The 25,972-nt window shown below is 40.1% G+C and overlaps 1 protein-coding gene across 1 annotated transcript; it reads right to left on the reverse strand.

The window, feature by feature from the left end:
* Positions 1-11,083: 11,083 nt before the first annotated feature.
* On the reverse strand, positions 11,084-22,180 carry LOC110045323 (uncharacterized). Its single transcript, XM_089295643.1, has 4 exons — positions 21,804-22,180; positions 17,726-19,378; positions 14,606-14,812; positions 11,084-12,729 (listed from the first exon to the last, which is right to left on the reverse strand). The coding sequence occupies exons 1-4, from the start codon at positions 22,087-22,089 to the stop codon at positions 12,524-12,526; spliced, it is 2,352 nt and encodes a 783-aa protein (XP_089151769.1). The 5' UTR covers positions 22,090-22,180; the 3' UTR covers positions 11,084-12,523.
* Positions 22,181-25,972: the final 3,792 nt, after the last annotated feature.

Here is a 25,972-nt window from a genome sequence, read left to right on the forward strand (position 1 = left end):
ATCTGGTCCAAGTTCACAGACACTAGCATCACTCTCACGACACTGACTCTATCACTGTCACTCACGGTCTGATTCTTCAGTTTCACTGCACCATGCTTCATCATCACTCATCATTGTTACACGAGTTCATTAGCTTGTAAAATTCACCAGCCTGGCAGTGTCACTGTTGCTATTGCCTGTTCCCGGACTTCCTTTTATGGCTAGGTGTAGGGGCATGAAATTTCACTACTGTTTAAGAACAATTTGTTTAGATGGCATATTGAAAGTGATGAATTACTGAAAATTGTCAGTATTGCTAGTGTTCTCTCATTTCCTTAGGGATTGAAATATCTTGATGTAAGATTACAAAGAGAAAGCACACTGAAATATAATGCACAATTTTTTAATAACCTTTCAAAATGGGTTGCCAATATGACAGGGATTAATAGATGAGGAACTTGGTCTGCAAACAGGGCAAATGAGAGGGTTTGAAGAAATTAAAGGTGCATGCTTGACCTCAGTGGGGGGGGGGGGGGGGGGGTATTGGAACTTAGCGCTGCTGACGTCTAACAGTGTTGAAACGGAAAAATAAATTTGATTATAAATGAGAAAAAACCACGACATGTCCAAATTACTTAATCGCCGTTAAAACTAATCCTCTTACTTTTTTTTAAGGGGTTCACGGCCTGCCTGTAACGAAGCGTTTATCAATTAAGGGATTGCTTAGGGAAAACATATCTTAAGGTTCTTAACCAATCGTAACATATTTTATGGCATCAGTTTGAGTCATGAACAAACACACGAGTTTGTGTTAGTGTCGATCGGCAAGAAAGTTCTGCAAAGCGCGTTATGTGTGTGGGTCTATTCTTGCAGTGATACGATTAACAGCACTCAAGTACTCTCGAGTGTTTGGCAACAGTAAATTTTTAAAAAGGCGCTTCTGTTAATAAGGTTCCCACATGTCTAGAAACCTGTCATTGTGAATTTTTCTTAGTGTGATGCCTACCTAAGAGAATAGGATATTTGAATTGAGTGCAACTTACCTAGGATTCATTATTTCCACACAAACGATGACTCCTGTGGAATTCAGCAAGGAAGAAATGGCGACATTTCGTAAAAAACGCGCCTTCAAAACAGCGTGTTTTTGAATAAATAATTACCCTGTCCTTCAAACAAACTGATATGACGAGGAAGAAGACAAAATTTTGTTTATCGTGGCCAAATAAAACGTTAAAAATATCCGACCGATTGCAAAATATTACCATTTTACTTACTGAGAGAACGATTATGCCATGTTCAAATTTGATTTTGCCGCTCAGCGCTCTTTTTTACCGGATGTGACGTCATTTTTTGTTAGATGATTCAGATACACAAAAAGTGCCAGGCGTCGCAGAGTGTTCTCCCCCGCCCCTGGATTCCCCCTTTTACGTGGGTCAAAGGTGGAGTCAAAGTTAAGATCACATTTGCCCTCCTCTTTGTCATGGATCAAATGTATCGGCAAAGCCATGACATTTTTGACACACATTTGACGCGCGTCAAAGTTTGGATCAAAGCTGTGATCATATTTGACTTCGACTTTGATCAGGATCAAATTTAGAGTAAATCCAATTTTTCGTGCCGTGTACGTCAGTGGACAAATTAAGACCTGGACAGCACGCACATGCGCAGTTTTCCATCAGGAAAAGTCACGCGATCAAACTCGTCACCAGGGATTCAAAACACGGACCAAACGTGGGCCTGGTCGCAGGCTCAGAATAATTTTGGCACAGCTTCCCACGCGGCTCGTGATTTACGTATTCTTCTCGTGTACTTCCAACATCCCGCGTGGTTTTTCAGCCGATAAATTATAAAAACCTGTGGTCTATTGCTTAAGTATCTTAAAATACCTTTTTCCCAGCCGATATTTTGCTGGCGGGGAAACCCAGAAGTTACTCACAGTCAATATCTAAACCTCAACCGGAATTTGGGTAATTTAATTTCAGTTAGTTTGTGTGGGTACTTACTGGCTCGTTAATTTCTTAGGATTATGTTAGTACCTCCCATACACGTGCTACCCTCTCCCAGAACTCGGAAAATGCGTAGATACGGTCCTTCAGCCACACCCATCTGGCCATTTTCCCTCCCTCTCCACTGAAGTCTTGTATATGACCGTAGATGGCTCTGAGGCCACACCCATCCACCCATTCCCCTCTTCTTCCCCACTGAAGATGTAGATAAGACCCTGCAACCACACCTCCAAATGTGTTTAGTAGGTGTAAATTAGGGTGGTGTATCTGCTAGCTGGCGCAGTTTTACACTAAAATTTGCTCGGAAGTAAAAGTTGATTCATCTCAACCAGAATAAAAAACAAAGAGAAACTATTGCTCTAGGGGCAGCTAAGTGCAGTTTTAGCCAATTCACATGTAACTTGAGACAAGAATCAGGGGAGGGTTTGACCAGTAAATGTTTATGTCAATCCAGAGTATTTTTTGCGTTCACGACTATACTACGTTTTCATTGTTCTTTAATGCCCTGTGGGGTTTCAAATAAGCTAAAAACGATAGTAAAATAGAAAATAGAAACCGTGGTAAAACCTTAACTGTTTACTCCTCATTTACAAATTAGCCATTTTACAGATTTTACTTGCTTAGAGCGAGCGAAATTAAAGTTTACGTAAGTAGTGACAACATTTGCACGGGCATCCATCGAATTGTAATGCACGACTTCACACCAAGCAGCATGTTTACATATCAACATTTGAAAAATGTAGAAGTTTGTATGGAGTTTAGGACTGTGACTTTCTGCCGGTTAAAAAAGGCAAAGTCGCAACTGAATAAGGTTCACAAAACAATATCTGGTGTTTCTCTCTATTGCTACGTTGCGTTTCTTGTTAAATTGAGCGAGTTTTAGAAATAATTATGTTCTATTGTGTATTGTAGAGAACCAAGGTAGGAAAATGCACCAGGTTTCAGTGTCTTGCAGTCGCTCGACTTGCTTTGGAAATTGCTCGCATTTTAACACAAAATCGACAACCACTCCTATTCTACTTCGTTCCCCTTATGGTCCAAGAATTAAACAACTTTTTGTAACATGAAACTGCTCATACCTTGTTTCCTCATGGCATAAACAGCTTCACAAATGAAGCACTATTTTTGAAATTGCAGCCATTACAAACAAAACTAGTGAGACAATCTCAGATAGTGGAGAGTGCAATTGATAGCTCTGGCACGGTAGTCCCATAAGTACTCACCCATGCTCGGTTCACTTCCGGTTTATATCTTCCTTGGTAGTCTGCTAGGGCTTTTCCCCCTAACAGTGTGTATTTTTCAAGATTGTAATTTCATTCAAGGTCCAAAAATTACGCACAGTAACTACTGGTGTTTTACGTTGATTTTCGTTTCTGTTAAATTCAACAATACGTTGAAGCAGCAAACGTGACAATTTGGCTCTTCACGCCAACTTTGTAACTTGATACTTTTGTTTTCCTCGCAAAGGTATATAATTTAAAACCCTTGTTTTCTCCAAAACACACGGAAGATCCTGATGTGCTTGTTTTTTTGGAGATAAACGAAAGAAAGTTAAATATCGGATGTAGCAATGAAGAAACGGAAGAGAAACGATTTTGTTTTACTGAAAAAGCAATTTTTTTTTATCATCCGATGAACAAGAACTAATTTAATCATCAGATAGTCATGAAATACCACTTTCTTTTTCTGTTGCCACCTTTGTTGTTAACAATAAAACAATTCAAAATTAATACACAGCGCTACTTGATCGATCAGTGAACGAGTCTCCTCAAAGATTGTTCTTTCATTTAGGTGCCACGGAGTCTGCAGCAATAGCGGTTTTTCTTGCTTATAAACATCGACGTTATTCTTAGACATGCGCACTTTAGTGGTTGGCAAAAAGCCGGCTTCGTTTTGTTTTCATGGCTGCCATGTGCGATTCCGAGTACGGAAAAAGTCTCGATCCTGTTGCAAGATCGCGATATCATTTAATTAAGCTACAACAAAGGAACAAGTAGCCTTCCCGACCCATATAATTTGAAAGGATGAACAAATGATCCCAGTTCTTGGCGAGATTTAACATTTGGGGATCTGTACGGCCGTCAATAAAACCAGGAACATGGAAGATGGAACATGGAACATGGAACATGGAACATTCCGGAACATCCCGGAACATCGAATAATTATCATAATTACGCGAAAAATATGTAAAATAAAATTTTAAAAATTAAATCAAACAAAAATAAACTGGTATCAGCTCCGAAAATAGAAAAAAACAAAAACATAAAAAAAGGAAAAGAGAAAGAAAAATGAAAGTGACTGCAATGAGTGAAGGCTCCTCCTCTTTCCCGCCAATTGTGTCACGTCGCTTTTCAGCACTCTGTTTTTCAACACAAACATGGACGATTCTGACGATGAATGCCAGGTAATTCATTGCGTCTCCTTTTTTGATCCCTGATTTCTTCAACATCTGAGGTGTTTGTCTGAGCATCATACAGTTGCTTGTTAAGTCAGTATTCATAGTTTTGTTCCTATTTCATCTTCACGTTGCTATTTATCATTCCCAGTTTTCGCGCTGCTCCGCTAGGAACGCCTGGCACCATGACCCACTAAGTGCAGACTCAGCCTTTCCGGAAGACCGAGTAACAAGCAAGTTATTATTAATAAACTAGTGGTAATCAAAGATTTATAGAGCAGCGCGTTCACGCGCGGTTTTCGCATGTCTGGTTTACTTTGGTGGTGTTCGAATGGCTCGATAGAAAACTAAGTTTGATTGAATGTCAGATAACGATCTGCACGTGAAGTTGAACAACCGATGAATAGATCATAGCCTGCGGTAAAAGTATTTTTAATTAATTGAGTATTAACTTGTACCGGACAAACATTTTCCAGGAGATGCATTTGAACTGTTGGCGACACCTAGAATTCAATTTCAGATCGCCAACGCTTGTAACGAATATTTCTAGAGACAATACAGTTTTGACCAGCGACCCCGCAAGACAGCGCACGCGTCGCCAAATGTTGTTAGATTTTGTGTTTGTATTTGCTTACACTGTCATCAGAGGTCAAGCAGTCCGAACTAGTTTAGACAAGAAACTCGACACCGAAGAGTTTCTATCTCTATCCCATGGAGAAACTATTTCTTCGTGAGAAATCGTGTATACGCATATCTTTGTATTGACGTAATGAATTGAATAAAGAAATCACACTCGTGTACCCATACTTTTAGGTCTAATTAAGGAGTTCGAACGCCACCACCTTAGTTTTCTGTGGGTATTATGCTCATTACCACCTTTGTCCCACGCTCGTGTCATGTTGATTAATTCACCTTCACATTTCATTACCGAGCTTAAAATTTACCATCTTTATTAACTTATCACTGCTCGCGATGAATTCGATAGCGTTGATCCTAGCAGTATGCAGGACGCCTACGTATCAAGAAAAGCGGGTCCATTTGGCTAACAAAAGGCTTTGTTTTACAGCCCAAAATCAACCTAATATGGCCATTTTTGAACAATGGCGGCGGCAGCTTGAAAATGCTCAAGGGACTTTCAAAATTTCTCGAGCGGGAAATTTGAACGGTCGTAAAAAGCGAAGTAACTACAAATTCCCCCGAGGGGAGGTATTACGGGTACAATTTGTTGTGTGTAAATTGTTACGCTGGGGTGGCTGGTAGGGGTCACCATTGCGGCTATCGAAGACTCAGCGTTCCGGCGTCAACAAAACACAAAACGGCTCCTTTAGGAGCCACCAAATAAAACAAAAGTCAATGACCAACATATCTTCTTCGCCTTGATCCCCTCTTTACTGTGGCATACCATCAAGAAACAGTCTTTGGTTCGGGCCCAACTTTTCGCATTAAGCGTTACACGATAGTCCTTTAGTTATTGGTAGCTAGGGATTTTGCCGAAGTTAACCGGTAAAGCTCGTGGATTTTCACTGTGACGCAATAAAAAAATAAACCAAAATCATTTATTTGATTTGTGTTTAGAAATCTTACTGACAACCCGACTGGAAGAAATATTGGTTGGTAAATTTCGTTGAGGGCACTCTCTATAATTACGCACGCGCTGATGCTTTCAGACTAACAGTGGTAACCACAATGATGGAAAACCACTAGTCGGTCTAAATAAATAGATTTTGCAATATTCAATCTTTACAAGCTTAAGATCGGCCAGAGGCCTCCTATGAGGGTTCCATGGTTTGCATCAAATACGCGGCAGCGTTAAATGGGTTTGGCGTCCCGGTGCAAGTCCTCCCATGCAACCGATCCTAGGGCATTCCGCTCTCAAGCTTTGCGAAACTGGTGAGTTGCGCCACCACGTAGGTCGGTGAGAAGGGATGTTCCACTGCGGTTTTTTTAGCACTTTATTTAAACAAGGGTTTTACATTCAGTAGCCAGGGTAGTATTCTAAAAGAGCCCTGCGATAAGTAGATTTTAAATACTAGAATATAAAATTGCAGTCGGACGTGATGAAAATGCTATTTAGCATTCTGTTATTGTTGCTGTTGTTTTTGTTGTTTTTATGTATTTGAACATTCTGAAACGAACAAACCGGCGAAACGCACGTCCGAAAATTTTACTTTCCGCGTAACGAGAAATAAGCTCCGTCACTTAATTTGGCTGATTAAACTAAAACCGCGCGCCGTTAAGTATCAGAGTCCTGGCTTCCCTTGATACGCCGCACATGACGTACCCAGGCCATGGTTTTTCCTGACACGCCGCAACGTACGTATCAGGAACATGGCACTCTCCGACACGTCACGTTTCTTGACACATCACGTTCTGATCTCGGACTCGCCGAGTGTCGAGGAATTTCACGGCCACGTAAATTCAACGAAATTACTCATTTCACGCAGTGAAAACTACCGAGCGAAAAACAACTCTTAGCACTGTTCACGCTTTTTCAGTAGTGAGGCAAACAGAAAGGCATAGGAGCTTGAAAAATAGCAGGCACAAAAAAACTGGATGCGTGTTTACAGAAGTGTGCAAAGTAAGCTTAATGTTGAACTTGTTGTGAACGATCATGTCCGCTTTCCACAGGCAACGAAAAAAAATCCCAAGAAACTCTACGATCACTTGGTAATATTTTGCTTGCACTAATGATAACTGAGTTGCGTAAACTTTTGCTCTTTCGGAGGCCGCTGTTTTTTTCACTTTTTAATTAGGTAAAAACAAAACCGTTAATCGACTTTTAGAAATCGCGCTTGTTTCTTTTCTTTTGACTTACGCCGCCTGCTTTGGACGCGACAAACAAAGAAACGAAGCGTGGTGCACAGTGACCGCTTTTTCTCTTGCCTGATATTATCACAACGATAAACTAAGTCAAAAAATTTATGAAGGCCAAATTTATCAACACATAGAAATATATTACATCAATCACTCCTCCTCAACTTCCGTTCTTGTCCCGGCCGTTTAAGTTTAAGTTTAAGTTTAAGTTTAAGTTTAATAATACTTTGTCATGCTAGTACAAGTAAATAAATCATTTTATCTTTTGCCAAGTTAAAGCGATATAAAAGCGAACATTGCCAATCAAACTTGTAAGCTAATGCTTATTCCAAACGTCGTGCTACTGCAGTGACGAACTCAAATGAATTTGGCCCAGTAGTGGTATGACAACTTAAGAACGGCAGTGGTTTCAAACGTCGAATTTAATTCAGTCGCCGAGGATGGGACGAAGTTTGCCTTGCTTAAGACCATTTTAAATGATAGAAAGCAACGGCAGCTGGTACAGGCTACGAATTCAGTTCGGCCCTGCAAGAGCACGTCGTTTGAAGCCAAGTCGCGACACGGCAAGGCCTGCTGTGCTAAGTAATTCAGCTTGCCGAACTGAATGGTTTCAAACGTCACACACACACTTTATTATTTTCAATTTATATTTTACAAAAAAAGGGCATGCCCGCAACTAGCAAAGGCTAATTTAGGCGGACCATGCTTTAATAGCGGATTACAAAAATATACGTTGTGCAACTGTCGTGCTTAAGTCAAATTAAGTTCTTGAATTTAGTTCGGCACGGCAGTGGTACGACGTTTGGAATAAGCCTAAAGCTCTTACTTTATTCAGGGATGAGAGTCTGGCCGATACTCATACAGCCGGTCAAGTGTCCCTTTGGGCTCCCCCAGTGGAAATTGATCTTGTGATAAAAATTACACTTCTCACTCCTCTAAGGTAGTTAATTTGTCATGCCGACAATTTTTCCGATGAGCACAAGTTTTCTCGCTAAGCTTCGGAAAAGAACTCGGCGCTTCTAATAACAAAAGGGCTATTGTTCAGGTTTAACAAAAGGGCTATTGTTTATGTTAAATCACCAAAACGGACCCACTACAATAGACCATTTCTTGATAGTATCATATATGAACTCAGTTAAATGACCTTGCTCTCCATGAGTTCTCGTTGCTCAGTGGATAGAGCGCCCGCCCGGTGTTCGGGAGGTCATGGGTTCGATTCCTGTCGGGGACTCAGAATTTTTCTTTGTCCCACGCTCGTGTCATGTCGATTAATTCACCTTCACAATAGTATGCTTTGTTTGAAAACCAGCGCATTTTGAATTTCAGAGTTACGGCTGTGCGTGACACAAAGCTAGAATCGCATTAGTCGAAAAATGCATATCTGTCTCATGATTTTGTAGCTTTTTTAGAAGTTAGACCATTAGGAAAAGTGCTTATGTAACTGTTTGTTTGTTCGGTACAGATTATCAGTCGCTCAGATAGCAAAAGTAAGTTCCAGGTGTTTGCACTTTTTTCCGGCCGCCATATTGGTGCACCACAGAATTGCACCAACATGGCTTTTCCATACTGGGCTCTGTGAATTTCAGATCACAATTTCTTCTCTTTATCCGCTGAATGGTTTTCGATTTATTTTTTTATTGCGTGACAGTGAAAACGATCTATTGTTTAGATCTGTTCAGTGAGCTCATTAGTCTCAGAACGTGCTCAAGCTAAATATGTAACGCCTGCGTTCAATTTTAAATAAAAACACGAAAAAACTAGTCACCGTCGTTGGCGTCCCCCAAAATACGCAGACCGTAGTCATTCCACGATGTCAGTTGTGCCGAGGACGGCAAAGAAATGTACAAAGATTTATAACGCTCGTGCGCCTCAGTGTTCCCCAAAACGAAGCCGAGTGAAACATATCTTGAGGTCGAGGGGAAACAAAACTCACTGTTTTTATATGCCCCTCAACTCAAAAATAAAAAAAAATAAAAAAAATAAAAAAACATATTTGCTTGACGTAAGCAAATTTTCCGCGGTTTTAAGATACACAACCTTATCACGTGCGAATCGAAAGTTCAAGTTGTTGTTTCCCTAGGGTAAAGGTAAGTCTGCATACGAGCCAAGGGGCCCATCAGGTCCGAGCTTATCCCGGTTTTTGTAGCATGAAGCTTAGTTTTTTGGTCTTCGCCTATAGCAAGTTAACATTCAGCTTTTCCACTCACCGAAGTTTCAGCCTCTGAAGTGCCCGCTATCCTGAAGAAATTCGTCTCGACAGAAGCGACTTCGGAGGATGCCATTTTAAAACTGTCTTAGCCAGGTTTTGTTTATGTGACGTCATTCTGTCCGACTCGAAATTGGCGGGAAGGAGAAAAACCTGCAACTGACTTGGCATCCTTCACAAGGTCAGCAAAATCTATTTTTTTCCAAGCGATTATCTACCTCACTATATTCATTTTGGAGTTTGGAACATGTTTGGCTCAAAATAATGGTTCAAGAGCAACCATAACCCAGAGTGCCATTTGGACAAAATCTCTTGGACGGAATGACGTCACGAAAACGCGGTCTGGCTGCTGAGTACTGTTCAAAATGGCGACAACGATGTTCGAATTTCGGGCTTGTTTGGAGACGAATTTCATAAAGAAAACCTTCACTTTTGAGGCTGAAACTTCTGTGAGTGGCTAAACGTAGTGCAAGATTTTTTATTAGCATTGACAAAAAATATACGTTTTTTGGAGTGACCTTCTCCTTTACCCTCAGTACTAAATTCGCCTGTACCCATTTATACACTTGGGTGAGGAGAGGAACTGTGAGAGTAAAGTGTCTTGCCGAAGAACACAACGCAATGTCCCCAGCCAGGGCTCGAGCCCGGACCGCTTGATTCGGAGGCTAACGCACTAACCATGAGGCCATCGCATGTCCACATATGTGCCCTAGGGAGTTAGTGATTTTGGCTTGTCCTGGGAACTTAGTGCGTTTTGACCTACGACACGTGACACGTTCTCCTCCAATGGGAAAATGTATCTGAGTTGGGAGGTGTGACAATCATCTTTGTTATACCTCAGTCCCAACTTAAATACGTTTTCTCATTGGAGGGGAACGTGCCACGTTTCATCTGTCAAAACTCACTAACTCCTTAGGGCGGAGAACTACTTTGGGAAATACAATTTACTGTCTCTCTTGGGGCCAGTCATTAAGTGCTTAATCGCAAATTTTAAAAGTATTGTTGACGACTTGCTGCTATAATTAACAGGCACACTATGGGTCCATAGAAGGCTTAATGGTCTGCCACAAGTTCAATTAATGGAAGCCTTGTCTCAATCGAAGAAAACTGACTAACATGGTGTATAAGTTATAAATGCAGGAGCGGATCCAGGATTTTTCAAAGCGGGGGAGTGGAGGGGGGGGGGGAGGTTGCTGTTACCCTGGGGTTGCAGAATCAATAGCCATATTCCCAAACGGTTACAATTTGAGAATTAGAACATAATTAAAAACCGTTTCACTAGAAATACCAGCAATGCCGTAAAGAAGTAATTACGAGGTACCTGTACAGAGAGTTTGCATTTTAGTTCTGCCATAATAATTACTGTTTTGCTTCTCCAAAAGAGGGGTGGCTCCACACGACCCCCCCCCCCCCCGGTAATCCGCCCCTGAAATTTAAGTCTAGTTTATTAAAATGTCATGACATAGTGAGTGTGTTGCCAACTGTTTCTTGCCTCCTACGCACCTACGCGGAAGCTCTTTGGGCTCATCACGCAATCTTCCTCCCGCAAGAAGAAGATTGCGTGACGAGCCCAAAGAGCGCCTGTGTAGGGCGCCAACTGTTTCTTAGTTATGATAGTTACAATACATTCTGATAACCAACACAGACCAATAAAAAGAAACTTAGGAAAGCAAACAAACAAAATTGTGGGATAACATTCAATCTTAAAATGTTATTTTACTGACCTATACGATTGAACAAACCACTAGCTATTCAGCTTTTAAACGGCTAACACATCAAATCATTAAAGTTTGCTTTGTAAACATTTCGACATATACAACGGTAACATAGCTTGGTTCTTCGAGCTTAACGCTTTTAAAAGATACATCATTTACATCAGTTTCTTATGATACATTCTAATAACCAACACAGTATTGAAGGAAGACAAAAACAACAACAAAACAAAACAAAACAAAAACAAAAACAAAGTTAGGAAAGCAAACAAGCAAAATTGTACGATAACATAAAATCTTAAAATTTTATTTTACTGACGCATACGATTGAACAAACCACTAGCTAATAAGCTTTTAAACGGCTAACACATAAAATTATTAAAGTTCGCTTTGCAAACATGTTGATATAAACAACGGTAACAATGCTTAGTTCTTTGAACTCAACGCTTTTAAAAGATACATCATTTACATCAGTCTCAGACTGAGTAGTTAGGCACTTACAACAGTGCTGCAACACCTTTGAAAGGCCATTTTCAACCTACATTACATTTTCATGAACATCTCTTATTGAGTATAAAAGTTATATCATATTATATACATGTCTCTATCCTGGGGCGGATCTAGGGGATGGGTTTGGGACCAAACCCCCTAAATTTAAAAAAAAAAATGAGACATAATAACATGCTGGCTTGGCCTCGGAATGCCGGAAATCCCATTTCTGAGGACCAAGATTTTAAAAATTTTCTGGGAGAGGGTGCCTCCCCGCAGCCTGGTCCACGTCTCAAACCCCCTTCTCTAAACTCCTGTATCCACCCCAGCTATCCAAATTTAATTCGCGGTTCACTGTACATCTTCGTTATTCATTATAACAAATATAAATGAATGAACTCGTTTCTTTGTTTTGGACTTTTCCTAAACCTTACCGTTTGCTGCGCTTCCAGGTGAATAATTATAATGATAATTTTTACACACATTTAGAGCGGTTTTCAATTGAGTGCTGTAAAACCAGAACCACAGTAATTACTCTGGCCAACCACAAGCGATACAGAAAATCTAATGAACCAATCAAAACTCGAAGGAAATAGAACTAGCTCACGCAAAGCGCGGGAAACGTATGCGAACGAATCACGATTGCTTTTGGTTTTACTTCTGATTGGATAAAAAAGTGGCACCAGTGTTTTTTAAGCCGATTATGTGACATTCAAGTAAAAACCACTGTGGATGGATTAGCTAATAAGTACCCAGTCTTTTGTTGGGGATCTTAGATGCCTTGCACCATAGTACCGGTACATGTACATGCATAGTCAAATGATCAACATGGCTGCACATTCACTATTCACATACTCCATTGTATAAGCAACACTATTGTGTCCAGTTACACTGTTATTTTGCAGTACATCTGATGAAACACTCAACATGGTACCACTGCTTCTGTTCTTCCATGCAAACGATTGATTTCTTGCTCGGTTTTGTCGATGTCATGTTTGGAGGCATGGAAGAAGTATTGGATTTCACGAGCTCTGTTTAAGTTCTCCAGAGCTTCTTCTGTTGAACCCAGGGCTCCAAGAGCACAGCCCACACCATAATAAGCTCTGGCGGTGTCCAAATGTTCATCACCTGGAACACACAATAACAGAAAAGAAAATGATTAGACTTTTGAAAGCTCCAAATGTCAGGGGGAGCTAAAGTAAAACTGTCAAAGTGCAGAACTACCCCAATGACAGTGAACAAAACACAAGATAAAAAATAAAGAAATAAAGAAATCTATAAAGAAGTTCGTCATAGAGGAGGTGAAAACTGTTGTCATGAAGCTCTTTAGAACCTCTAATTTCATTGGATCTTGTCGGCACGAAGCTCTATTATTTTAGGGCCAGAGTCCATTGTTACTATATTGTTTGTTAATACCATTTTCTCAGCCAATTCTGTGAGACGTTCCGAAGAGGTTCGTGGTGTAAAAATATCAACACTACTGACAGACAAGTTTGCAAGAAATTTGTTAAATATCAACTGGACCTGCAGTTAAGTAGCCAATCAGAGTAGATGAAAACAATTACTTACTGCCTTGATATAATTAAAACCTCTCATGAAAATCATTTGTTGAATTTAGTTCCATACATTGTGTAGTTCCAGAAAATATCCATATGTCCCCCATGGAAGGGAGTCCCCCCCCCCCCCGCCCCCACCTCTCTGGAAATTCTGATTAAGCTTCATACATTTCTTAAAATTTTTTGGTCTTACAGAACCCCCCACCCCCCCCCCCTGGAAATTCCAATCTCTTCTGTGGGGAGAGAATGGATATTTTCTGGAACTGAACATTATAAAATATACATTTTAAGGCCAACTTGTTGAACCTCAATGGGCCATTTCCAAATTACGTTTAGTCTCTTTCTCAAATCGAGTCTATCCTTAAATATGAAAATGAGATTTCATTCACATGCAAATTAAACTCATTTTCATATCGTTGAATGGTTGTGCACCAGGCCCTGCTTTGAAAGAGGCTTAGGACAACTTGGAAATTGGCTATTGGTCTAATCTAGTGTGGCTTTGTATCATGACCATGTGCATTACCAGTGGCGGATCCACACCTTGAGCTAAGGGAGGGGGCCTGGTTTTGTTTTGATTGCCCTGCCAGCTTTTCTTCCTTCTGTGATTTCTTGTTTTTTTACCCAAAATAAGAGGGGGGCCCTCCCCTAGATCCGCCACTAATCACTATTGTGCACGGAAACACATCAGCTTACTAACTCCATTTCAAAACTACCTCAGCCTCTAGTTCTTACAAACATAATGTCATAACGTCATAATTAATGAAGGAAGCCAAAATAACCTTCCACGCAATGGACCTAACTTACAGGACAAGGGTTACCCCTAACTAACTGCCTGCTTCCTATAGGAGAGCTTGCATACAACAGCACCGCAGGGGCTGCATTCCTGTCCTTATCCCAATGTAAAAGGGGTAGGGGGTACTGACTCTCACTTCACATCTGTAAAGATGAGGTAACATGGGGGAGGAGTCCCTTACCTGTAATTATAATATAATTGCACAATTGCAATTATGCAGTTCCAGGAAATATCCATGCCCACCCCAATGGAAGGTCACTGGAAAATCTGAGGGGGTGGGAGGTCTCAAAAGCCAAAACACTGCAAAGAGTGTTAAGTCAAAGGGGAAGCTCTCTTGAGGGAGTTGGGTGGGTGGGGTGGGGGGTGGGGTTTTCAAGCCGAAAAATAATTTCATGGCAGGAGAATGGATGTTTTCTGGAACATAACAGGAAAAAATGGGTCCAGTACTAGTTCAAAGATCCCCGCCTTTTAACCCTATAACCACATAAGGGAATTAACTGGCTTTAAGTTGCTGGCCATTCTGCCCCTTTAGTGCCAGTTGCCAGATGAAGTTGGAGAGTAGAGTACTGTTGTAAACAAATTGAATTTAGAGGTAGGAAGAGAAGAAGGATAGGCTTTATAAAAAGGTGATGATACAGTGTGCAAAACACATTACCTAACAGTGATTTCCTCATGGCAAGGGACTCCTTCTTGAAGCCTACAGCGCGTTTGGGATTTCCAAGCTTCTGATAAGCATCTCCAATGTAATGCAGCAATGATGCTGTGAAAGGGTGTGTACCAAGAAGCTCTCGATATCTGACCACGCAGAGGTTTGTCCAGATGTTCACAGCAGCTTTGTATTTTCCACTGGTAAACATTGCCACTATTAAAATGGAAATAGGACAGAAGCAGCAATTAGTATTTTAATATGGAAATGAAAAAACTGAAAAAGTTTCTCAAAGCAAAAACTGTGATCATTGCAATATATATTAAATAACTTTTACCACAATTGCTACTAAACTCACAATCTGATTAGTTAATTTGCCGTTGTTGATAAGAGTCCAGGCAACACTGCTTGTGTCAATGTGTCATGCAATGCCTTTTTCAGCTTGTGCTCTTGAAAAAACATTTTCTTTATTAGTGAATATTGTGGTAAAAAACAAGTCGAATGTGGTTTAGCGTTGTCTGTACTCTTATCGACAATGATACGCACTCACTTGGCTGTGCGAGTGGACTCACAAGGCACAGCAAAGTGAGACCACAACATTTTGACCACTGTGATGACGCGTACTCATTGTCAATAAGAGTACAGACAACGCTAAACCACATTTGATTTTTTAAGTATGATGTATCATTCAATTCTAACTGGCTGCTGTGACAATATGCCAATTATTACTTTTTCTTTTCATTAAAAAAGCCCTAAATGTCTTAACACCCCTGAATCTCTACTGGGTTTGACCAATCACAATCAAAAATTCCCTTTCCCATCTCCTAACCCCTCCCCCCCCCCCCCCCCCAATAAAACAAAAAACAGTCTGGAACCATTTGCATTATTGAAGGTAGACATCTATAATAACTAGATGCTCTAAGAGCGTTTACTCGGTCTTCGTACCGCAGTATCAAATCGTACTTTACGAAAATGCGTATTGAACACAATAAAAACAAATTAAAGAATCAGGATATTTTAGCACAGGAGTTCCGCTTAGATATTTACTCTTCAAGTTGTTTCATTGAGTATCCTCCTAATCCAATCACAAGTTGTGAGTTTAACCCACTTTGGTTCAAGAATCAAGCACAGCCGTCTGCGCATTTATGGAGAACTTGTTTGCAAAGAATTTTCCAGGTCTTTTTACAACTTATGGCAATCACATTGTGTATGCTAGCACAAATTGTACGAAGTTCGTTTACTGGTCATGGCGATCTGAGTAAACTGGGCAGCTGAACATCTTTGCTGTATTGCGATCTTAAACCCTTTCCAAGAGTCTCATCTCCTTTGGAGGGCCAATAGATAAGCTCCTTCGCGAAAACAACAGTCCTAGGACAAGGTGCAAATTGCATTGCACTTAATTTGCATAAACTTTCAAGTTATGTTTTTGCAGATAACTTCTGAGAATTTGCAACCCTTAACGCAGTTTATGAAGAAATATTCAAGCTACATATTTTTCTTGAATCAAGGCAGGAGTACTTTTAAAAAGGAACTCATTTATAAGGGAAGATGCAGCATTCTGTTTTACTATTTAAGCTTATTTATTTTGGTTTCATACTCATCTAGTTCATGTCACGCAACATGATTTTTTTTAGCAGTCAGACACAGTTTTCTAGAAGAACTGGCAATTGCTAAGACCACAGAATATATTTGAACTACTAGTGAAATAACTGGCTAAACTATTGTCAATGCAGATTTTCCTTCAGACTTGGCAAGAACATTGGTTCGTCAATAATCCCGCACAATTCCCCGCACAATCGAAGGTTTAATTTTCCTGCACAATTTGTCTCCAAAATCACACGTTATTTTTTTTTCCTGCACCCTACAAGAAAGCTAACTAAACTTGGAGGTAAGATTTTTAATTCAAGTTACCAAAAGTCTTATCTTTACAACTTTAGGGATCGACGTATCTTGCACGGTGCAAGAAACAAGTTGCATGTTTTTAATGAGCTACGAGTCCAAAAACATTTTTGTATTTAGCTCGTTTTATTGCAATATGATTTGTTTTACTACAGTGCTCTAAATAATAACAGCAGTAGCCCACATACCATCACTGACTGCCTGTTTTTTGTCAGTGTTTTTGTAGTTTGAACTCATACTGTGATCAGCTCAGTTGTTATCTCACAAGAACATTTCGAGCGTGAACTTTGCTTACCTGGCTGGCTTTCAAGCAATATAATTTGTCGATCGACCCTTTCCAAAAACGATCGACACCTTTGTATGTGAGATGAGCGTATAAGGCGCGATTCTTGCTAAAACTTTTTTCGCAAAACACCGCAGTCTGTCACGAAGAGTGAGCAATGCGTCTCTCGTCCCCAGTTTCCACAGTCTACGCATGGAACACCTGGGACCATGACCCCCCTTTTGGCGACCAGAACACTTGCATTTTATGATTCGGGCTTTCCTACAGAAGCGCGAGTAATTACATTAAGGATGCTTTATTATGTGTGTTGAGCATAGACCAGTGTGTGGTACAGAACAGTGTGTGTGTGACATAACGTGTGTGGTCCAATATCACATCAGTTGGAGTGTCACTTCCCAAATACTCAGGATCACAAATTTAACTATATTTTATACCAGACTACACAATGTAGTTCCTAGCTGGCTTTTGCTGCATATAAATTATTTATCATATGACACCATTTTTTGCAAAGGAGTACATGTATGCCTTTCTGATAGAAACCTGCCTCCATTTTATTTCATATTAATACTTTAAAGATGATATCCAGTCTGCATTGTGCACTCTCGAGAGTTTATTTACATTTTTGCTTTGATTCATGTGAAACATCATAAAATGTAGCTTTTTTAAACTACTTAATACATGAAGAAAATTCAAAGGTTCATATGGTTGCAAAGCTTTATGCTTCCTTCTTTCTGATATCACTTATGAAACAGCTACTTCATATCTGTAAAAATTGAAGAAACTGTTGTTTAAAATGTCTAAACCATAAGGTAAGTGCTTCGTAACAAATAACATTGGATTTGCATTTCCATCAATTGAGGCTCACAAACACTGGGGTGTCAATACTGCCCAATACAGACTGGAAATCATCTTTAAGAAACATCAGTGAGCAGTTTTACAGTACTTACTTGCCAGGTCACAGAAGCCACCAGCCAAAAGCATGCGCTCCATTTTTCCTGATCCTTCAGAGCGCACCAACCTCTTACGCATTCCAATGCCTTGTGCTATAAGCGAGATTCCTTTCTTTCTGTCTCCAGCGACAAAACAACAAAGACCCAGCTTGCACTTGCAATGACCCTTGCATTCTGAGTCATAATTCACAAGACGGGTCTGTAGATCATGTGCCTCTTGAAGGCTCCTTTTGGCATCGGTGTGACAGGCATCCTTGTAACCATAGTAACATAGCTGCTTGAATCCAATGGACACAAGACACTCACTGTACAAGGTCTTGTCAGCCATTCCTTCTGCCACTTGCAAACACTTTGAATACAAAGACATGAACTCATCCAGATTCATGACCTTCGCCAAGAAGTTGACAGCTTCAGTGGAGACATGAAGCCCATAATGTTTCAAATTGTCATCTTCTGTTGATGCCAAAATGGCATGGGAGATGTTTGTCTTTCTGTTATGATACTCCTCAATGACAATCTTACAGTCTGTGCTGATGAAGTCATCAGTCAGTTGCTGTAGCAGTGAAAGGTAGTGGTTTGAAAAACGTCTGATTGCCATACTGTATCCTGTGCAAGCATCCTCTCTTGAAGATTTACAAAAAGCTTGTACCAGGGGATGCAAGCTGTAGCTGCACTCCAGGTTACTCTGGTCTTCATCTTGTTGAACAAGTGAATGTTGTTCAAGGTTGTCAAGTACAAGTTGAAAATCAAGAGGATCTTCATTAGGAAACAATACAGCTTTTGCTTCTTCTTTGGTGAAGGATGTAGGAAATGATGCCAGACAGGCAAGATATTCCTTCATGTCAGGGCCTAGATTGTTATAAAATACTCTAAGAAGAGAATACAGTTCTTTAATTTGAGCATTCTTAGCTTTCAGGAAAATGTGTGGGCAGTTTTGAAGTTTCCTGTGGAGATCAACTGGATCAATTGTTTTCTTTTTTAAAAATGACCCGGTTATTGTTAACAACAGAGGAACTCCACGGCAGGCCTTAGCAAATGCACGTACAAGATGGTCTGAAATATCAGGCACATGATTCTTGAGATAAGCAGAAGAATCCTTACCAGTTAATGGCTTTAGGGGAATGTGTTTGGTGCCAAATGAGAAGACTTTCGTCAATGCATTCCTGCTGGTGATGAGTGTGACAACATTTGATGCCTGTTGACCAATTTCTTCTAAAAAATCCTCAAAGTTTGACCCATCCCCTATTTGAAGGTCCTCGGCATTGTCCAAGATAAGCACAGTCTGGCGTGGAAGGGAACTTAAATAGCTCTTCAGCTGCAAGACTGGATTTTCCTCTGCATAGACACCTACCAATTTCTTCAGCATGTGTTCTGCTGCAAGGCTAAGCCTTTGCACATTCCTGAGTGAAAAATACAGCACATCTCTTCCTTCATCCAACATGCTGTAACCTACATGTGTGGCCACCGCCGTCTTGCCGAACCCAGGTGGAGCGACTATGGTTATTAGGCAAGCGGTATCGTCTCCTTCAGTTGCCAATGACTGTGTGATTTCTTCACAAACATCCATTCTTCCGACAAATTTAGGGACTTTTCTTGGGAGACCAACAGATTTTGGTCTCCATTCATTGCTTTCTCCTGCAGGTTCTTCTCCTGTTAATAAGAGTGAATACTAACTTAAATTACATGAGTTAAAATATTATAAATTACGATGCAAATCATAAAGTGATACTTATGAATGATACTTATAATTTTGGTATTTTTAGGCCAAAATTGACAATAGCTTTCCAATACATCAGTGACATGCAAATTTGGTCACCATCAAGTAGACAATCAGCATGCGTTCCATAAGAAGATAATCTCTAAATTTCATTTCTCCTTCATTATTGACCCTCCACCACATGATCAGTGGTCAGGTAGAAACATCTTAACTACCTACCCATGTGCATTTAGGACAACTGTTGCTGATTCTTAAAGTGATTATAACAAAAATCTCAGAGACTGAAGCAGTTCAATATAATTTTTTCAAATTTAAATGCTTAATTTGATCAGATACCCTGGCCAGCTCTCCAAGACCCCCCAACTTATTATAAGCCCTATTAGTGAAATGTGGCCAATATGTCGCCTCAATCAAATCACTTCTGGTTAGAAGCCCGCCCCTATTCAAATTTCCCCTGTTCAGTTACTAACTTGCTCACAGAACATGGCTCTTGAAGAATGTTTGCAAGAAGAGTGCCAGTCAAAACCTTATGGCTTTTCTATAGAATATATTGTTTATCACAGCTTTTGATTTTTTTTCAGATTGTGTAGTTCCATAAAGTATCCATACCCCCACCACCGAGGGAATTGGAAATTCCAGAGGGGTGGGGGGTCAAAGACCTTGGAAAATGCGAAGGGGAGGGGGGTTGGACGGTTGATTTAGTTTCCAGATGCCCTTCGATTCAATACAGATTCAAGTATCGATCTAGCGGTTCAAAAATCCTTTCTTACCTACTAAGTAGATCTTTCACATGAAAAGAATAGTGGCTTGAATACTTGTATTTGAATCGCATTATATTTGAAATAAATTTTCTTTCTTCAAAAAGCACTTTGAAAGCTGACAAATGCGAAGAATTCAAATGTTCCATTGCATGGAAATGGCCGCCATTACTTGTTTCCAGTCTACATGGAGTCACTTAGTGGGCTGAAAAGCACTGGTGACAAGCCGAGTTTGTTTTCGCATCAGTCTTCGAAGCTGTTGAGTGGTAGTTGATTTCTTTTGTGAAATTACTTTCTCTATAAAGGTAGAAATGATGTTACGATTTCACAAACTTGAGAATTTCTTATTCTTGTTTATCTCTGTCCATTTGTATGTAATTTTCCTGTAAAATTGGGTTTCATTGCGAGTGTGTTAGCAATCAGTCCTTCAACCAAAATAATATCACATTTACATTGGGACTTAGTTGTATAAGAAGGTAATTTGACAAGTTACTATTTTATCTATTTTCTTTTAAAACAAGTTTTAATAAATTGCTGTATGTTTTCTACGTGTGTATCTTCAGACGTTATGATCGATCGAGAATAAACAGCAGTGACATGTAATGTAGATGGCTAAGTGTTTGGAGTATTTACTTTAACTTTAACACAATTTCTTGCCAAAACTATTTTTTTTTCCAGAGGGTATTGGGGGGTGTACACATACTTGTGGAAATTCCGGTGGGGTGGGGGGGGGGGGAATTAGTTTTGTGTTCAAAAATTGAAATTCTGGGGAGGAGGGGGAGCTTACACGAAATTCCCTCCATGGTGGGGGTATGGATATTTTCTGGAACTACACATTTCCAACAATATTTTTGCTCTACCAATTGAGTTATTAGCCCTACCCACCCCTCCTTATCCTAACCCCCGACCCCATCCACCAGTTATCTCCACCCCACCTCAGTTTCGTCTAGATATCAGCTCCTAATCCCAAAGGTATATTTATCTTCAAAAGTTGTACAGGCCAGAGCATATAACCGACATTTCATGGCCCTCTATTTTGCTCTGTTTGACACAAGCAAAGGGAATCTTTGGAAAGAATTCACAATAACGTGGGAATTGAACAAATTCGAAAACTTTCCGAAGCGGTAGGCAGACATATTTTCGGCCGATCGTCAAAGAAACGCTCTACAACTTCGCGTACCGTATTTTGATTTAGGGATTATTAAAGCTTATGGTTTTCTTGTGGAATGGTTCGGCCGAAATGGCGCTTAAAGTTTTATTTCAGTTTGTTAAACTCTCCTGAAGTCTTCGTTTAAAACACGGATAGCAATTTATCGAGAAAGAATCCAGCGTGTGAATTCCACTGAAAACAATGCGTACGAGAACGGGAATTAATTAAGCTTAATGACAATTTTACAAACCCTATATTTCACTGGAAATGCTACATTTGTCATTATTGAACCTCTTTTCCCACCAGACTTAATGAATAACAAGCGAACGTAGGCGTTTTTTGTCACCTGATTACGGTAGGCGGCGAATGGTGGCAAAGGGGTCGAACAGCCGATCATCTTTGCACTTGCACATTGTACGTATACAAAATCAAAAAGTTCCCAGCTCTCACCTGACAATTCCGAGCGAATAGCATTCGCTAAGAAAATCGAACCAGAGCTGTGAAGAGCTTGCAAAAACACTGGGAACGCCTGGGAACCTTTCCGCGGCAATAAATCTAAGAGAAGCCACGCTTTGTACTCGGTTGTCTTTTCCGCGAGTATCTCTTGGCGGTCATTCTCGTCCAAAATACCTCTAGAATAGAGTTCTTCGGTTATTCTTCTTAGACTTCTTACACCGATGTTTCCTGAGATCTTTAACCGCAACTTCTTTAGGACTTTTCTGTGTGATTCTTCCATGATTCGCTTAACGAGAGCAACTTTCCACGGTCTAATTACTCAACGATGTGATTTCAGGCTTTTTATCAGATTGGCACTCAACCACTTTCTCCGACCACGTGACCAAAAGAAACGGAGGCTCTGGGGACGAGAATGACAACGGTGGAACAACGTGTCGTTTTACCCGGAAGTTTATTTGAAGCTTTTACTATTGCGTCTGCGTAATGCAATTAAGGCCGCTGCCTACTAAATACAAAGGTTTTTGCGCTAGGTTAGGACCACGCGGAAAAAGTAGATCTTTGCAAGGGCTACTAGAATCCCCGAAGAAAAATTGGGGTAGTCATGCATTTTTTCGAGATAATTAGATTTTTCTGAAAAAAAGAAGGAAAGGATATCTCTTCACAGATTTCCTTAGAATTCGCCTTTACAGACAGAAAAGCAAACACATTTGCAAAGATCTTAAAACTACATGGTAAATGGTAACATAAAAACCATTTTTGGTATGTTTTTAGTATAGGTAATCATACGGTTTCGAGTTCAATTTGGAATTAATTTGCACGAGTGAGTTTTTCAAAAAGCTGAAATTGCACGAGCCGCTTCGGCGAGTGTAATTTCAGCTTTTTGAAAAACTCACAAGTGCAAATTAACTCCAAATTGAACGAGAAAAACCGTATGATTACTTATTAATAATATAAACATGAAAAAATTCGCGCGGAGGAAGTGCCGGAAGATCTTTCTTGGAGCTATTTTTTCTTATTTGAGAAAACTTTTTTCAAAGTTTCAACACAAAATTTTCGTCATCATTTTACCTGATATCATTTTCTTAGAAAAATTCCTATTATCTTTCAGTCAATTATAATCCAGAATTTTGATGTGTAATTTGCACTGGTGTTACACTTTTTGCACTGATGTTACACTTTTTGCACTGGTGTTACACTTGAACTGCACTGCTCTTAGCCAATCAGAATCGAGTAATTTTTTCATGTGTATTATTAATAACAAAATCGTTGTAACGGCGCTTTTAGGGTCTCTGACAGCCTTCCTCTGGTTCAGCTAAAACACAGTCTAAATACCTTTTGCTCACAACCAGAAACTAATCACGTGTTGAATAGGCTTGCCACTTCCATTTCATAACATAAAATGTAGGGGTAGCCACGCGTTTTTTAAAGTGATTGATCTTTTTTGAAAACCTTTACGGTGCCCGTTACATATTTTCCTGTCACCTCCCCAGTAAGTAAAACATTTGCGCATCTCGAACTTGTTATGCGCGCGCACTACGCCATCTGCAGATACATGTTTACAGTTGGATTTCAGCATAATTTGCGACAGATGACTGCTAGTTTTTCAGCTGGAAGACGTTAATAGTTAGTGGTCAGCAATATGCTGTTAATCTGGTGTTCCTGGTTTAAGTGCAGGTTAATTAAACTTGATTTGGTCACAGTGGGAAAATTTTGCTTTCATTTTAGTCGTGTATTTGGTAGCGTAGTTGATTGCGTCAGTGTCAACCCCAGCGCGCGCGTGGCGCTTAAACCTGCCTTGCGTGATGCGCAGAACGTGTGCGCACTAACAAAAGTAGGCACCGTCCAAACAAAAAATAAAATGAAATAAAATAAACGATCCCCGAGGAAAAGACGCCCAATTCTTTTTATTAGGGTACTTTAACTACCGCTTTCTGCGATTTATTTATTTATTTATTTATCTCTTTATCTATTTATTTATTTATTTATTTATTTATCTATTTATCTATTTATTTATTTATTTTTGCGAAGTTTGGGCGGGGTATATATTTCAATTATTTTTGATTGTGCTAGTATTCATTTGAGATTAGAAAATGGTACAATTATTTGTAGTAAATTTCGACGGCGAGTGATTTCAAAATCAGACGACCGCGCAGTTGAAATACGACAGCATCAAGTTGATTAAAATCTCCGCCTTTCCGCTGGTCTTTTAAGTAAAAATAAAATAAATTTAAAACATTTAGTTTGATTTCCTCAAGTTCAGTGAACATTGGTAAATAATTACCTCGACTTCGTCTCGCTAAACATTCACCCGATGTTCACTTCGCCTTCGGCGAATAATTGTTAATATAATAAGCTAGCCAAAAAATCCTTATTAAACTATTTAGTGTTTGACATCGCATAAATGTTTGCTAGCTGTCTTAAAATAGCGGCTGGAACACGAGATGTATAACGATTGTGTTCACCTACTGGCTAAAATGCAGTTCCTCTATTCACACATCCAGGATTTCCGGAGTACATTCATTTCCTGTCACGTCGGGACTCATCCCTCAGCTTTGGTTGAGTAGCAAATATATATAAGGGACCGTTCACTTTTTATGGGACACGGGGGGTCGGTGGGATTTGGAGGAGTGTAATTTGAAAATTGTATACCCCCCCTCCATTATCCGATTTCTTTCCGCATGGCCCCCCTCATCAGAGTAAGTTTTTGGGATGGCCCCGCCATCCCAAAAAAAAGAAGGAGATCTTTGACCAGATCTTCAAGGGCCTGACAAGAAACTATGTGTCAAAGAAAAGAAAATTAAAAGAAAACCGTAGGAAATCAAAGAACCGAAAACGCAAACGGTTTGAAAACAACGTCCGACACGTGTATCATATCTGCGTTGCAAATCCCCTTGCAAAAGAGGTTTTCCCATTGTCCTTTTTATCCTCCCTCCCTGACAATCCCTGAAGCGTGCATAAACGTTGAAGATGTAGCAGCAATGCTATTTACAATGGATGCAGCATTCATTGCTCACCTCTTGCAATCACGTTACTTAAGCAACGCAGCAGGAAGCAGGCTGATTACCAACCTTAAGCCAGAAGTAGGAAACATGGTGTATTGCTTACTGCATCCTGGAGATTATAGCTCAAAGGTCGGATACACGAATAAAAAGGAAGAAGGAGACGACGAAGAGGAGGAAGAGGGGTAAGGCAACGAAGAAGAACAGGAGGAAGAAGAAGAGGAAGATAACGACGGCGAGATCGAAGAGAACGTCGAAAATGGGGAAAGGGACACCTTGTAATAATAATAATAATAATAATAATAATAATAATAATAATGGGAATTTGCAGTGGCATTTCCACGAAGTGGCTCTTCATCCACTACTTCCAGATCAAATTGGAATTTAGAAGTGTTGATTTTTGTGGAGGGAGGAAAACCGGAGAACCCGGAGAAAAACCCTCGGAGCAAGGACGAGAACCAACAACAAACTCAACCCACATATGACGCCGGGTCCAGGAATCGAACCCGGGCCACTTTGGTGGGAGGCGAGCGCTCTCACCACTGAGCCACCACTGAGCCATCCCTGCTCCCCTTGTAGTAGTTTCATGCCCCTCCCATTAAATTTTTGAGAGAAAAGCCCTGGGAACGAGGTCAGTTCCAATTCAAGACTCAAGTTATTGGTCTCAGTTTAAGATGCGCTTGACAACAACAATTTTATAAATGGAAAGAAAATTGTTACTATATTGAAGCACTGTTTTTATGGTACTTTCACTGTTATTATGAAAGATAAAAGCTGTTGAGAAGTTTTCTTGTTACCCTGGAACTGTTTTAGCACATTTGTTGAAAATAAAACAGGAGAATGTTTCTTCAATTTGTAAACATCTCTTATCCTATTTTAATCTAATTTTTTCGTCTGACCCCCCCTTTCCTTCATTTTTTTCGCCCGCCCCCTTTAAGCCAATTTTTTTCACGTACCCCCTTCCCCCCCGCCAAATCCCACCAGCTCCCGCTATCTCATAAAAAATGAACGGTCCCTAAGTGTTTACATTCTTTTAGTCTTAATAACAAGAACCAACCAAAAAAACAACCTTATTTCATTCTCCATTTGTGAGGTAAGACACGAAGCCGCTCGGAGAGTGGGAGAAGGTGAGTTTCAGTCTCCAGCCCGTAGGGTACGGAAATG

This window comes from Orbicella faveolata, unplaced genomic scaffold (assembly GCF_042242905.1).
Source record: "Orbicella faveolata isolate gen_17 unplaced genomic scaffold, um_ofav_v1 contig_26, whole genome shotgun sequence".
Taxonomy (NCBI): Eukaryota; Metazoa; Cnidaria; class Anthozoa; order Scleractinia; family Merulinidae; genus Orbicella; species Orbicella faveolata.